The sequence below is a fragment of the Gymnodraco acuticeps genome, unplaced genomic scaffold (assembly GCF_902827175.1).
Source record: "Gymnodraco acuticeps unplaced genomic scaffold, fGymAcu1.1, whole genome shotgun sequence".
NCBI lineage: Eukaryota > Metazoa > Chordata > Actinopteri > Perciformes > Bathydraconidae > Gymnodraco > Gymnodraco acuticeps.
Genome location: NW_022990736.1, coordinates 99,584 through 116,199, shown reverse-complemented (window position 1 = coordinate 116,199; position 16,616 = coordinate 99,584). Strand labels below are relative to the sequence as shown.

Genomic DNA, 16,616 nt, shown 5'->3' with positions numbered 1-16,616 from the left:
TAGTGATGCTGGTCCTCTGGTCCTTGGTGGTGATGGCTCTGGTGAAGGCCCTTGAGCCACGGTAGATCTTGACCTGGGTGCAGGCACAGATGGAGGTTCTTGCTGCTAGGCCCAGGCAGCTATGAAATCGGAAAGAAATATAGGACAATAATTACTACTAAGTTCATTAAAATATAAAGTTCAAGTGGAATGTTTCTCAAGCACAAATAACAATGCACAACTCAAAATAAAATGGGGAGGTGGGACAGGAGTCTCTCTCTCTTACAACCTATTTAACTAAACTCACACAATGAAAGTACACTATTACTGTAATATTTACATTTACCTATCTTCAAATGGATCCTTGTTGTTGTTGCTGTATTCTCCAGGTTCTGATGCTCCATCTCCACTGCTGCTAGTGTTACAAGTCCGCTGTTCAGAGCTGGTAATCAGATAATAAGCCTGTTGAACAGGAGACAAGAATGAAGCAGAGGGAAAGTTGCTGCCATTTGTGTGGTTGTCCTAGCCAGAATTTATTAAACACATTAATAAATTCACTTACAAATTATATCAATTTTCTCTATTTATCTAATCATTCTCTGGTTTGACGCCACATGTATTTCTGCGTTGTGTTGTGTGGTCGAATGAATATGACTTCCTTCTTGCCAACCAGCTTTATTATCTGTGCAAACAGAATATAAGGAAATGGCTTCACCAGCTTTCTACCTCAATACTTCTCCTCAGTGAGGCCTGAAGCTAACTGAGAATGTAAAAATACATTTAGCCAATCAAAATAACTGTATGTCTGACATATTTCGTTTTCTAATAAAATATGGACATAAATCCACATGCCATATTATGACTTTCATGAAGGATTAAAGCCTTTTTAATTTACAGTATATAATACAGTGATAACAGATAACACAACCCGACTGTACTCACTTTAACATGGCTGTTGTACAGGCACAATATTAGCATAGCATTAGCGCTTTAGCATTTAAATAATATGAACAATTATGACCTCAGACCAGCATTTCATATATTTATACAAACAGAATAAACTTGAAATGTAAGCCAGACTAGTGCACAGGACTCATTACACATAGTAACATAGTAGAGCCCTACATTATTCAGGGTGCAACAGCCTGTGTTAAAGAAGCTAGCGGACGCCATTAGCCACACGCTAGTGGTGTAGCTCACAGAATGACATTAAACTACACATAAAACAGTTTCAAACACACTTCTTAGATCGAAATATGACATAATCTGTGTTCACACTACTAACCTGTTGAACAGGAGAAATGAATGAAGCAGAGGGACTGCCATGTGTCTGTCTCTTCTTCTTCTTCTTCTTCTTCTTCTTCTTCTTCTTCTTCTTCTTCTTCTTCTTCTTCTTCTTCTTCTTCTTCTTCTTCTTCTTCTTCTTCTTCTTCTTCTTCTTCTTCTTCTTCTTCTTCTTCTTCTTCTTCTTCTTCTTCTTCTTCTTCTTCTTCTTCTTCTTTCTCGCAGACTCTCACAACAACACACGTCACCAAGATGGTCGTCACTACTGTCTTGTGATCGACCTCACTATCAACACAATGAAACACGTCCAGAAGAATGTCATGCAAAGCTGCCTGCCTTCCTTTGATTCTCTCTGAACTGCCTGATCTTTTCAATGTTTAATGTCAACCATTTGTGCAGATAGCATGAAGTAGAACAGATCGCCGGTGCTAATGTAGCGTTAGCGTTAGCATTTCTCCCCCGGGCTTAAATGGTGTATTATAGAATGATCACACCGGTGACAGTACTCTTCAAAGGGTTCACGAAATATGACTACTACTCTTACTGTTTAACGTTTTGGGTTAGGCTACTTGATGTTACTTCATGTTAAGGCTAATACAAATGACAAGGCTAAGACTGCAATGCTAACTAACGTGCTTGCTACTAGCTAGGTAGCTAACTTGATCCAGCCACTCCTGGTCCTTTCATCAGACGCGAAGCGAAAGAACGAGCAAGACCCATTGCTGGTATGATTACAGCCTGGTACTAAGCACACAGGCATCTTGTTAAAGTTATCTTATCTTAGCTATCTCTTATATTTAGCGGAGGAAACAATTGTGACATCAGTTATGACATCATTTACTGGGATTTGTAGTCTTTCTAGTTGCGTATTTTTCATAGTCTTATATTTAAACAGTTTTACGACAAACTGTGACTTTTTTTTTACATGGAAATTATTTTTTAAGATTGACAAACATCATATGTGTAATTCATGCCACAATTTAAACGGGATCGAAAGATAATCTTTCTCTCTCCATTGACTTCAATACAAACTTTTCCCGAAATAAGGTCCCATGAGTCCCACCGGAAGGGGAGGGACTTCGCCTCGTTTACTTTTTTCGTTGTCTACTAAACCGGAAGCTAAACAAATGGGCTGGGCAGCACAAGGTAAATAAATAGAATAGGATAGGATAGGATAGGATAGGATAGGATAGGATAGGATAGGATAGGATAGGATAGGATAGGATAGGATAGGATAGGATAGGATAGGATAGGATAGGATAGGATAGGATAGGATAGGATAAAGAAGAAGAAGAAGAAACCGTTTCTTATTTATAGAAACAATAAAATCATCGAAAAATGTCCACGAGAAACTTCATCTTGCGTTGCAAAAGGACAATAAATGACTGCACAAGACTTCTCCAAACTTGCTGGTCATGCTGTGTTACAATCCACAATAGTGAAGTAAGGAAGGGCCCAGCCTATCGCTACTATCGAACACAAAGGAATGTAGTTTGTTTTTGCATGTAACTTACTGAGGGGCTGTGAGATTTTTCACACTTACAAATTCTGTCTTCTTCCCTATTTCACCAAACCGTTTACTGGCAGGTTAGAAACAATGGAGAGGAGCCTCGAGTGGTCACGGGGCAGGATGATTAACGTCCCTACAGCTGATCTTTTACTTCAGGACCTTCGGGAATATATAGTTGAAGTCCGGAGATCTTGGCCTACCACAACCGCACAACAAGGTAGGCCAATGTGATACTTTTTCACTTTAGGATAGGCTATCGTTGAGAAACCAGTGTTAGTATTGTTGAGTAGTAAGTGGCCAACAGGCCAATACATTTTAACCCTCCTATTGTGGTCGTCGTCGTCCCGTCCCCCCTTACTTTGGTGTTCGTGACCGGTCCTGTTTTAACTGCTATTACATTAACACAAAAACCATTAATCATCACCACATTTAATTTAATACCCTTCCAAACTGTAGATATTGTATCAGACTACTGGTATACATGCAGTAAATATATAAAGGATAGACACCTAAGGGGATCGGCACATAAGAGTGGGGACACATCTACAGTGTGTGTGTGTTTGTGTTTTATCTGATCCGGATGGTTACAAATTCCTTTTCTTTATGGCGGTCATTTGAGTAAATCATCCAAAATGCAATGAAAGTGGTGATCAGCAATTGTATATGTTCAAATGTCTACTGTGAAGGATATCATAAAGCCTTAATGCAATCGAATGTAAAACTAAAAAGTTATGATTGATGAAAGTAGTACATCGGTCAGATTTGACCCGAAGACAACAGGAGGGTTAAAGTATTTATTTGTTATTAAAATATCGGTAATACCAATATAAAAACGTTTTTAATCTGTAGTTGCCAGCTATTAATTAGCACATTCTAGTGAGACGCTGAGTCTGGAGTTGTCCACTGAAACCTTAAAACTTGACTCCAAATTCCACCTTTATCTCCTGCTGCACTAGACGCTATTCCCCCTCCCCTATCGTGGGCAGTCTGGCCAGCTCTCATTGTAGTACACACCACGTATCATCAAACGTGTGAATGAGGACATTGGAAGTGTGCCAGAGGGGGGAGTCTCTGTCTTCAGGGTTTGACTGCAACTATGTATCTCTATGCCCATCCACATTTTATGTTTTTGTTCATACTGTATACTACAACTATAGTGTGTTGCATGTCCACTGGTTTAATGCCAAACTGCATTTCCTTTTCATCGTAACTTTTGGCTGGGCAATGACACTAAAGTGTGGGTTTCCGGCACAACGACAGAAATGCAACAATGACAATAAATGTAATCTAGTCTTTTGCTGTTGTTGCAGGTCATTCTGGCTACCACGCCCCGCTCATTCTGTTGGGTGGCCGAGGTCCCCCACAATACAGCATTTCGAGAGAGCAACTCTCTTTTTTGAGGAGCTGTGGTTTTACAGCTACAAAGATGGCACAGATATTAAAAGTATCTCTGCGCACAGTGACACGGCGATTGAGGTATGTAGCAATGTCTTCAACATTGGAATGGGCTTCTTGTCTCAATTTATTGTAAACATCCCAAGGAGGGGTTGTAGCCATGTTACACTATGCATGTTGTAAAGTAAATCTGAATACCGTAGGTCTCACATATTTTTAAAACATGTTTATTTTTCAGGCGGTTCCACATGCTGCGCTCTGGGATATACTCCACCATCTCAGATGCTGCACTAGACGACCTCATCAAGGAGATAGTAGCTGGGAATAACCAGATTGGCCCTGAATCTGTCAGGGCACAGCTGCAGGCCCAGCAGTTGTGGATACAGAGAAGCAGAGTGCGGGACAGCATGAGGCGGATAAACCCAGAAGCAGCTGCACTACGGGCAATGTCACAGAGACTGCACCGTAGAGCATACCGGGTCGCCGGACCAAACTCCTTATGGCACCTAGATGGAAACCACAAATTAATAAGGTAAATATGACCAATACCAGACTTGAAAGATGGATACTTTCTATCAGTAGGCCACAAAACCCAAACTCCTGTGTAAGAGCCATTTAGGCACATTATTTTATGGTAATGAATGATGGTTTTGTGAGCCAATTGAATATTCTTTAATTTAACTTAAATGAGCTGAATAACTATGAATTATTATTATACTGTTTTTGTAACGTGTCATCTTGCTTATGGACAGCTCTAGTTTATGTTTTGTTATTATTTATACAAAGTAATAGTAGGGGCGTGCTCAGGTATAAATGACGCTGCCAGCATGACACAGCAGGAAGTCTAGAGAGGCAGTTGGAAAAAGTTTTTGACCGCACACATCCGTATGACTGAGGGATCTTGTTTGTTTATTTGTTTAAATACCGTGCAAACGTTGCACGTCGGCAGTGGGCCGCCAGCTGATCTATTGAACCTCTCAATAAAGCACCTGAATGGAACGAGCAAGGTATCTGATTTTTTTAATATAAGCGAGTCAATACTCGAGCTCGCCTCCTAGACTAAGTGGCCTTTGAACATGGATTTTCTTTGGACAATTGGCCACTACATTAAGTCAAAAACGAACCGACAACGTCGTGAGGATTACTAGCGTGTAGGAACCTACAATCACTGGAATTGTCGGATGTGGATCTGATCGTCACTACTGGAGCTGCGGCAGAAACGAAGTGGATCTGATCGTGGCTACTTGAGCAAAGGACCATTTGGATTATCCTCTACCGTGTGGACATGGACTGCAGGCTGTCACGCTACTCTGCATGCCTTTCCGTTGGAGTTCGAGCCACTTGGTAAAACAGCTGTTGTCTTTTGTTCAGCCAAACCAGCTGAATAATGTCGGAGGACAGCGCCACTGTGGGTGCGTTTACGGTCGACGCCCACAAGAGGGCAGCAAAATCAACAGAAAAGGCCATGGAGCAGCAGCTACAGCTCTGCATCAATGCAAGGAGAGGTAAATTAAGACAACTCACTGCCAAAATGAATGAAGTTGAGCCTTTAATGGGCAACACCTGTAACTTGATGGAAGTTATCTCAAAGATGAGACTTTTCAAGGTAATCTTTGAAGAGTTTAAAGACTGTAACTGCTCAGTTGTGCTTTTTATGGACGAAGAAGAAAAGAGCCATGATCAAGAGAGCTGGTTTGAGCCTAAATCTCAGAGGTTTCAGGACTTTATTAAAGAATCTGATGTGTGGATTAATTGTGAGGAGCATTGCAAAGAAATACCACAAGCCTGCATTGATGATGTTTCTCATATGGACAGTGTATCTGTGGTGTCAAGATCCAGTAGAGCTAGCAGGGCTTCATCCGCTTCAATAGCATCCTCAGCACGATTAAGAGAGGAAGTAAAGCGTGCAGCTTTGGAAGCCAAGGCTGCCTCGCTAAAGCAAAGTCAAGCCTTGGCAGTTAAGGAGGCACATCTTCGGGCTGAGAAAGAAGAGCTGAAAATGAAAACAGCTTTAGCAGCGTCAAATGCTAAAATTAAAATGTATGAAGAGTATGACGCACAGGATAAGAGTGATGCAATGAACACGTATTTGGACAATGCAAAGACACGGCAGAAAGAAGACACACAAGAGCAAGCAGGACACAGCCATCCACTAATCCCAAGCAGTCATGTAAACCCATCAGATAGGTCTATTTCAGCACCTGGAGCTAGACCTAAAGCACCAAAGGCTCTGGACTCAAGTACATTAGCCAGTGGGGCACATCAGCGACAAAGTGACTATGAAAAGGACATATATGCAAAGTAATCAAGAAGCAGACTGATATAACAGAAATGCTTGTGAAACATCAGCAGCTCACCCTTCTCCCACAGCGTGATATTCCTGTTTTTTATGGTGACTTGCTCGACTTCAGATCTTTTCTTAAGGCATTCCAACACACAGTCAGCTCCAGAACAGACAATGCTGCAGATAAGATGTACTTCCTGGAACAGTATACAAGAGGTGATCCCAAAGACATTGTAAAAAGCTGCCAGCATATGCCCCCCGACCGTGGTTTTCAGAGAGCCATGGACATGTTGGAAGACCGCTACGGCAACCCACTGAAGATTGCCACCGCTTTGATGGAAAAGGTGCTAAAATGGTCGCAAATAAAACCAGAGGACTCACAAGCACTCAACAAGTTTTCCCTATTCCTTTTAAATTGCAGAAACGCCCTGGAGGATGTGAATTACATGGAGGAGCTGGATAACCCTACAAATATGAGAGTTATCGTCTCGAAGTTACCCTATAAATTCATAGAAAGATGGAAGGTGCTGGCATTCAAGATCCAAGAAAGGAGCCAGAGAAGAGTGAGATTCAAAGACTTGGTCGACTTTGTGGATAAACAAGCCAAAATCCTGGCTGACCCTCTCTTTGGTGACCTGCAGGGATCTGCTGCCGAAGCGAAAAGCAGGAACGTTTTACAAATGGAGAAAAATACCAGGAGTGAAAGGATTAAAGGAAGCATCTTTGCAACCAGTGTGGCCACATCAACAGAGGAAGATAATTGCAAACCACTGACAGTAAATAGCAGGACGTCAAGTAATGTTGCCTTCATGAAGCCATGTTTGTTCTGCAAAAAGGACCACGCACTATTGGAGTGCCATCAGATTGCAGAACAACCTCATAAAGACAAGGTGGACTTTATATGAAAATCTGGACTATGTTTTGGATGCCTAGTTAAAGGGCACGTGAGTAAAGACTGCAAAAAGAGAATGACATGCCAAACATGTTCAGAAAGACACCCAAGCTTGCTACACATTCATAGAATAGACAATGTTTCCAATCATGCACGTGCAGAAAGCCAAGACGTGGCCAGGTCAGACAACACAGTAGTTTCAAGTGCACTGGTGAGCTTAAACCAGGAGACTACTACCTGTGAAGGGGCCGGAGATAGATGTGTTCTTGCGATTCTTCCGGTCTACATCAAAGCAAAGACAGGAAGCAAGCTTGTGAAAACCTACGCCTTCGTGGACCCTGGGAGCTCTGCAACATTTTGCACAGACTCTTTAGCAAGGCAGCTAAACCTGCAGGGAAAAGGAGCGCAGCTTGTCCTAACAACAATGAGCTCAACCAAACAAGTGAAAAGTTCTCTGCTGAGAGATTTGGAGGTCTGTGGAATCAAAGAAGATAAGTTTATCAGCTTAAAAAAGGTTTTCACGCAAAAGAGCATCCCAGTAACAAAGGATCATATTCCTCTTCAGAAAGACATTGAAAAATGGCCACACCTTCAGGAAGTAGAGCTGCCGTGCATCGCTGCTGAGATAGGACTCCTAATTGGAAATGACGTGTATGAAGCTTTCGAGTCATGGAAAGTCATTCACAGTCAGAACAACGGCCCATATGCCGTAAAGACGGTCCTTGGCTGGACTATTAATGGCCCACGTAAAGAACAAGGCAGTGAGCCAGAGGACGGTGAGCAGCACCAAGTCACAATCAACCGGATTGCAGTAGAGACTGTGGAAAGGCTTCTCATACAGCAATACAATGCAGACTTTCCTGAGCATTGCTACAGCGACAAACTGGAAATGTCACGAGAAGACAACAAATTCATCAGCTCTGTGTCCAGCTCAATCCATCATGCTGAAGGACATTATTACATCAATCTACCTACAAAGACATCATTGGTCAGCTTGCCAAACAATAAGTATGCTGCAGTGCAGAGAGCAATTAACCTAAAGAAGAGACTCACCAAAAAAACAGAATTTCACCAGGAATACACAGACTGTATTAGTGACCTGCTAAACAAGGGATATGCAGTCAAAATGCCAGAGACACAACTGAGCCGGCAAGACGACAGAGTGTGGTATATCCCACACCATGGTGTGTACCACCCACAAAAGAAAAAACTCCGGGTGGTCTTTGACTGTGCCGCAAGTTTCCATGGAACTTCAATCAATAACGAATTGCTTCAGGGTCCTGACCTTACAAGCTCCCTCATCGGAGTCCTGACACGTTTTAGACAAGAGCATGTTGCAATGATGGCAGACATAGAAGCCATGTACCACCAAGTCAGAGTCCCAGAAGAGGATACAGACCTCCTACGCTTTTTGTGGTGGCCTAATGGAGACCTCACACAAGAAATGGTTGATTACAAAATGGTTGTACACATTTTCGGCGCCACCTCGTCTGCCAGCTGTGCTAACTTTGCCTTAAGAAGAGCAGCAGAAGAAAACAGGACTGCGGCATCAACTCAGGCCGTAGAGACAGTTCTAAGGAACTTCTACCTTGATGACTGTTTAAAGTCGGTCAGTAGTGACTCTGAAGCCATTGCCCTGAGCAAAGACCTCATGTCCTTGTGCACCTCAGGAGGCTTTCACCTTACCAAATGGACAAGCAATAGCCGAGCCCTCTTGAAAACTATTCCAGAGAGTGAAAGAGCCAAGGAAGTAAAATACCTAGATCTGGCTAAAGAGGCCCTGCCTGTCGAAAGAGCACTCGGCGTCCTTTGGTGCATAGAATCAGATTCATTCAAGTTCAGAGTCAACATCAGCCTGAGAGCAGCCACAAGAAGAGGAGTGTTGTCAGTGGTAAGCTCCATCTCTTCTATCACCTCAGGAACATCTCCCGTCTACGACCATCACTCTCTGATTCCGTGGCCGAGACCCTCATTCATGCATTCGTCTCCTCCCGGTTGGATTACTGCAACGGAGTCCTATTCGGGGTTCCCAGTAAAGCCCTGGACAGGCTCCAGTATGTGCAGAACTCGGCTGCCAGGGTGCTCACTCACACCAAGCCCTGGCAGCACATCACCCCCACCCTGATCCACCTCCACTGGCTCCCAGTCAAGCACTGTATCACCTATAAACTCCTTCTTTTGACTTACAAATCCCTCCATGCCCTCGCCCCCCAATACCTGTCTGACCTTCTCCGCTACCACACTCCATCCCGGAAGCTAAGATCATCTGGACAGGATCTCCTCTCCACCCCCCGCACCAGGTTGCGGACTTTTGGTGACAGAGCCTTCAGTGTGGCATCCCCCACCCTCTGGAACTCTCTCCCCCCCGAAATCCGCAGCGCCCCAACCCTGGACATTTTCAAAAAAGCCCTCAAAACGCACCTTTTTACCAAGGCTTTCGCCACTGTATAGTTAGTTTAATAGGTTTATTTTTCCGCTACTTCCCCCCCCACCCCCTTAACCTGTCTGCCTTTTTTTTCCCTACTACCCCCCCCCTACCCGACTTGTAAAGCGACCTTGGGTTTCCTGAAAGGCGCTATAAAAATATTATATATTATTATTATTATTATGACCCACTAGGATTCCTTGCCCCAGTTGTGCTCCCAGCTAAGATCTTTCTCCAGCAACTATGCAAGGAAAAGCTTACATGGGATGAGGACATTCCTGATGGGCTTGCACAATACTGGAGCACCTGGTTAAGCCAACTACCACAGCTTTCCAACTTTTTAGTTAGGAGGTGCATCAAGCCTGAGGGATTTGGAAGTATTGCTACTGCACAGCTACACCACTTCTCAGATGCCAGTGAGAGTGGTTATGGATCGGTGTCATTCCTGAAGCTGAAAAACAAGGAAGGCCTTGTGCATTGTGCCTTTATGATGGGAAAGGCAAGGGTCGCTCCACTAAAGCAAACTACCATCCCACGTATGGAGTTAACTGCTGCCCTACTAGCTGTAAAGATGGACAGACTTCTCAGAAAGGAGCTCCAGTTAGAACTACAAGAATCAGTGTTTTGGATCGACAGTACTGCAGTCTTGAAGTACATAGCAAATGAGGCCCTACGTCTAAAGACCTTCGTGGCCAATAGGGTTGCTGTAATACATGAAGAAACAAAGGTGGATCAATGGAGGTACATCAACACCGCAGAAAATCCAACTGACTGTGCCTCTCGTGGTATCACAGCAGAGCAGTTTGTGGCCAGACAGAGTTGGATGGAAGGACCAGCGATCCTAAAAGACCCAGACTACAAATGGCCTGAAAAACAGGACAGTGTAAAACTCCCTGAGGAGGACAATGAGGTGAGAAAACCTGTCTTCATGCACCGTATAGACGTTGTTGAAGGCATGGACGCATTGGACAAGCTAATGCTCTACTATTCAAGCTGGTATCGTCTGAAAAGAGCCATCGCATGGATGCTCAGACTAAGAAAAGGTCTCCTGATTCTAGGTAAAATACGTCAAGAATTGGAGGTGCGTATCCACAAAGACGACGAAGATTCAAACGGGCAAAGGGCCAAAAAGAAAAAGAAAACGCAGCAGTATGAAGGCACCTTAAGCATGGGGCTCCTTACTGTGGAGGACTTAAACGAATCAGAGATGGAAATAATCCGCTACTGTCAACGCCGCAGTTTCCCGGCAGAGATTTCTGCTCTAAAAAACGAAAAAACACTGGTCAAAGGTAATAGTCCCATTCGGAGACCCAGTGCTGCTGGATGGCGTTCTGAGAGTTGGAGGTCGACTCAGTAAATCTGCTATGCCCGAAGAATCAAAGCACCCCATAATCATGCCCAACAACATGCATCCTACAACGCTGCTTCTGCAAGATATACACGAAAGAGTCGGACATTCAGGAAGAAACTACATGCTTTCCCGTCTGCGCCAGAGATTTTGGATTCCTGCTGCAAATTCAGCAGTAAGAAAAATCCTGTCTAGGTGTGTGACATGCAAAAAATTACAGGCAAAGAGTCAAGGACAAAAGATGGCAGATTTACCTTCAGACAGACTGCTTCCAAACAAACCACCCTTCACCAATGTAGGTGTGGATTATTGTGGGCCTATAGAGGTCAAAAGAGGTCGCAGCATCTTTAAAAGATATGGAGTATTGTTTACATGTATGACTACCCGAGCCATACACTTAGAGGTTGCTCACACACTTGACACAGACTCCTGTATAAATGCTCTGCGTCGCTTCATGTGCAGAAGGGGCCAAGTGTCGCTTATGAGATCCGACAACGGCACCAACCTAGTCAGCGCAGACAAAGAATTACGGGCAGCTATGCAGCAGTGGAATCAAGCCAAAATGCAGGAAGCTCTTGCTCAGAAAGGAATCCAGTGGATTTTCAACCCTCCTGCTGGACCTCACTTCGGTGGAGTATGGGAGAGGCAGGTAAAATCCGTAAAGAAGGTCTTAAAGTCTGTCCTTCATGAGCAAACAATTGACGACGAGTGTCTCCAGACTGTGTTGTGTGAAGTTGAGGCCATACTTAATGACAGACCTTTAACCACATCATCTGATGACCCAAATAACATTGAACCGCTGACGCCAAATCATCTGCTGTTATTAAAGAAACAGCCATTGCTTCCTCCAGGACTGAGCTGCAAGGATGACTGCTACACACGTCGCAGATGGAAGCAGACGCAGTACATATCAGACCTGTTCTGGAAAAGGTGGGTGAGTGAGTACCTGCCTGACCTACAGGAGCGTCAAAAATGGACTAAAGTGAAGCAGAATCTAGCACCAGGGCACATTGTCATGATCCTGGACGACAACGCCCCTCGGAGCTCGTGGCTTCTGGGAAGAGTCGTGCAGACCATCACAGACTCTAAAGGACTGGTTCGTAGAGTACTGGTTAAAACAAAATCCAGTACTTTGGAGAGGCCTGTGGAAAGACTTTGCCTCATTTGTGAATAGGACACTTGATTTTGCCTTTAAAAATATATATATAAAAAAAATATACATAAAATATGTATATTTAGTTTGTTTATGGAAAACCTATGTCAAGGGGTGTAGGTGAATTCCTCCCCCAAAAGTAAATGCAAACGTTGTTTGTTAGGAGTATAATTGAGCTATTATTAGCCATATGTTTGTTTGGAAATGACTCTTGTTATTATTATTAATTATAAGTCTTCCCGCCTTATAATTAGGGGCCGGAATTGTAAGAGCCATTTAGGCACATTATTTTATGGTAATGAATGATGGTTTTGTGAGCCAATTGAATATTCTTTAATTTAACTTAAATGAGCTGAATAACTATGAATTATTATTATACTGTTTTTGTAACGTGTCATCTTGCTTATGGACAGCTCTAGTTTATGTTTTGTTATTATTTATAAAAAGCAATCGTAGGAGAGTGCTCAGGTATAAATGACGCTGCCAGCATGACACAGCAGGAAGTCTAGAGAGGCAGTTGGAAAAAGTTTTTGAACGTACACATCCGTATGACCGAGGGATCTTGTTTGTTTATTTGTTTAAATACCGTGCAAATGTTGCACGTCGGCAGTGGGCCGCCAGCTGATCTATTGAACCTCTCAATAAAGCACCTGAATGGAACGAGCAAGGTATCTGATTGTTTGAATATACGCGAGTCAATACTCGAGCTCGCCTCCTAGACTAAGTGGCCTTTGAACATGGATTTTCTTTGGACAATTGGCCACTACATCCTGCTTCAGTTTATGTATTGTGCATCAAACTAGTTATACTTTTCATGTTTTTGTTTCAGGTGGAGGATTGTCATTCTTCGGCTGGTCGTCTTCCTCTGGGCCTCAGACAACAACAGGAGCACTACCGTGATGGCGAGCTTCATGGACGCGGTGGCCAAGTATGGTGTGCCCTCGAGGGTCAGAACCGACCATGGGGGCAGAAAACAAATCTGTCTGCCTAATGATGAGCATCTTCAGAGGCTCTCACAGAGGCAGTGCTCTCCGTGGAAGAAGCACCCACAACCAGAGAATAGAACGGCTCTGGGGTGACCTGTGGCGAGGTGTGAGCAATGTCTATTACGACCTCTTCAACTTCCTGGAGAGTGAAGGCATAATAGACATAGACAATGAAATGCACATGTGGGCCCTGCATTATGTCTATCTCCCGCGCATAAACCATGACCTACGGGGTTTTTTGGACCAGTGGAACAATCATGGGTTGAGGACCGAAAGACACCAGAGTCCCATACAAGTTTTTGTCCAAGGTTGCCTGGAACGGCAGGGCCAGACCACTTCTGCCATGCAGAGCCTCTTTGGTGGAGGACAAGGAGATGCTCAGGAGGAGCCAGAAAGAGAGGGTGGAGCTGATGATGGGGATGTTGCATTGGACTGGCCAGAGAGGGTCACCGTACCTCGAAACCAGCACCTGCTAAGCGATGAGGACATGGAGCAACTCACCGCACAGTTTGATCCTCTTGCTGGTCGTAGAGGAGATCTTGGACTGGACGTCATCCAAAATATACTGTCATTCATGGCAACATTGAATGTTGTCTGATTTTGTCACGGACATGACACATATTTCACAACGGCTCCTCCGCAGGCTGTTCTTTGCCCTTTGAACTCACACTAATTGCCTTTTTTAAAACTACTACTTTGCACAATTTTCTAGTGAGTATATGTGTGTACCTACCTTTGTTTTTATGTTGTAGTATTCAAGTGCATTTTCCTTAAATAAATTACTTTGTTTAAACAATGGTCTCTGTCATTGATGTTGTGCAGTTACTAGCCCTGCTTGTGGCCTGCACTTTGCCACGGTGACTGGGCTTTATATAGTCATCCATTGGGATGTGTTTTCGACAAATAACAGACCAGACCTCATGGGGAAATTCAATAATAGCCACTAAATGTTTTTTTAAAGAAAAACATAATGTGTTGACATTGATATATTACAAAATATATCCCTGTTCATTAGTGCCACGGTACATAAGCACATACTGTAGGAAAGCAACAAATGCACATATGCATTGCTGCCTGAGAACATGCACAGCTTGAAATGCTATTAATATCTGCATGAAGTTTAAAAAATGCTCTTGCTTCTTTTACTAATTACAATGCTTTTCAACATGTATCTATCCATTTTCATTCAGTCTTCATACGCGATGCTGTTTCTTGGTGAGCTTGACAGTAATTCTTGACTCCAATGAGGTGAAGAGGCTACAATTAAGTTTATAATGTAATCTCTGGATGTTCTCAGACATCTAGGATATGTTCTTGTGAGTACCTGGGCATAATGTAATAAAATATTCCGACTGACTAATTGTGATACCACTTTTACCTACTGATAATCTAAAACCTAGCAACGGATAATCTAAAATTCTCGTGAAAATATAATGCATCATTGGGAATTGATCACGTTTTCAGGTTCGTTTATTTTTTGTTTTTAAACTGATAAAGTTATACATTTGGTGTTCTAAGACCTGGGATGTATGTCATACATGTATGCCATGGCATACATTCAGCTAAACTGAAAATATCTCCATCATAGCTACACACTGTGTTGAGGTTTGATCACATGGCATGGTACAGTATGAATTTCACAGCATAAATTCCTGCTGAATCCTGTAGGATATTAGAAAGACTTTGATATTATACAGCTAAAAATGTTTTGTATTGATCAGTCTGTTACAAATGTGAGCATTGCTATATTCAATTGTATCTCATTACTCTGAAAAAATACTATGATTTTAGTGTCATCACACATACTTCTCAACATTCAGGTTCACTGACATAAGCCGTGAATATTAACACACATTACAGGCATGTAGGCAAAGAATGGGTCTGTTCTCTCCTTTATCACTGGGAACTTGCCACTCTCTCTGTCTGTGTTGAATCATCGTATATTCCTCTGCAGATGGGCCTCTTTAGAGATGGCTAAAATATGTTTTTCTGTTGCCACCGTCCACAGCAGTACATTGCTTTGCTGTTGTACCATTGCTCCTGTCTGTATATAATACACAATAACCATAGATAAGTACCTCATACAACTTAACTTCAAAAGACCCAAACTATCCCTTTAAGTGCAGCTGTTGATGTTCACGAAAAAAACAAAAATGCATGCAGATGGTTGGAGTCTGTAGCCAAACAGTGGTGTGACTTCTTGCTGTTGTGGGTTGCTGATATGACAAGCGAGTCAGCAGACCCATTTTTTCTCTACCTACATGCTTGTAATGTTTATTAATATTCACGGCTTATGTCAGTAAACCTGAATGTTGAGAAGTATGTGTGGAGTCACTAAAATCACAGTATTTCAGAGCAATTCAGAGTAATGAGATACAAATCAACATAAGCTATTCTTTGTGCATATCTTTCTTTCACATAATTTCTTATGTCTCAACTTAGTTCATCTGACATTGTTCTCTGCTTTGCATTTGCGAACATCACAGCCATGTTCTCTACTGGGCCTGGTTTTATACCCTGTGAATTGAAGCAGGATATATAAATAATTAGATGATGTGTGTATGAGACATGATGAGTGAGTAATTTCAGTATTTGATTTACAATTACATTGTTTTCAGACATTCTTTCCTCCTGGCTTTTATTTTTAAATATTTATTTTTAATCACCTATCTGCCTTTTTTGGTTCTTCATTATAAAACCTAAAAATTGAAAAGTAACGTTAATTATCAAAAAGTAAAATGTGAGAATAGTTTAATATGTTAACTACACGTGTTGGAACAAGAATGAATAATAATTCTAATCATTATTGGTAGTAAAACAGTAAGTAACATAAATTACATTAAAAACATGAACATTCAAATCAATTGTTTTTGTTATTAGTGTTATTAAACACTGACTGGATAATTGACCCTAACTGTTTGACTGTTTTTTTGTTATTTGCGGCTATATAAAGGTTTGATGTTAACGCCTATTCGCAGCAGATTGGTGAACATGAGGAGAAGGCTATCTGACCTGAGAGACACCATGAACAATTATTTCGACATGTTGCTGAACCAGCCCCAAGAACATCCACACCCAAACCAAGGAGGCGTTGTGGAAAGGTAGCCTATGTCATTTTAATATAACATGGATTGGGTTTATTGAAATTATGTGAACAGACACAGACCACAACCACCATGTGGAAATGGTAAGTAGGTAAATGCAGAGGTCGGACGTAAGTAGGTTTTAGTTGTAATGCATTTGAGGTGAATTATGGATTATTTTTATTTTGCATCATTGCGTTCCTTCCTCGATGTAAAGACTAATTTAAAACAAAATGGATGGGACAATAACACGTAGAAAAAACGACCTCGGTGCATA

At 42.4% G+C, this 16,616-nt stretch overlaps 1 protein-coding gene across 1 annotated transcript; it reads left to right on the top strand.

Moving 5' to 3' along the window:
• Window positions 1-2,232: 2,232 nt before the first annotated feature.
• LOC117556537 lies at window positions 2,233-14,010 on the top strand. Its single transcript, XM_034231875.1, has 5 exons — window positions 2,233-2,706; window positions 2,851-2,990; window positions 4,084-4,249; window positions 4,407-4,700; window positions 13,100-14,010. The coding sequence occupies exons 1-5, from the start codon at window positions 2,645-2,647 to the stop codon at window positions 13,347-13,349; spliced, it is 912 nt and encodes a 303-aa protein (XP_034087766.1). The 5' UTR covers window positions 2,233-2,644; the 3' UTR covers window positions 13,350-14,010.
• Window positions 14,011-16,616: the final 2,606 nt, after the last annotated feature.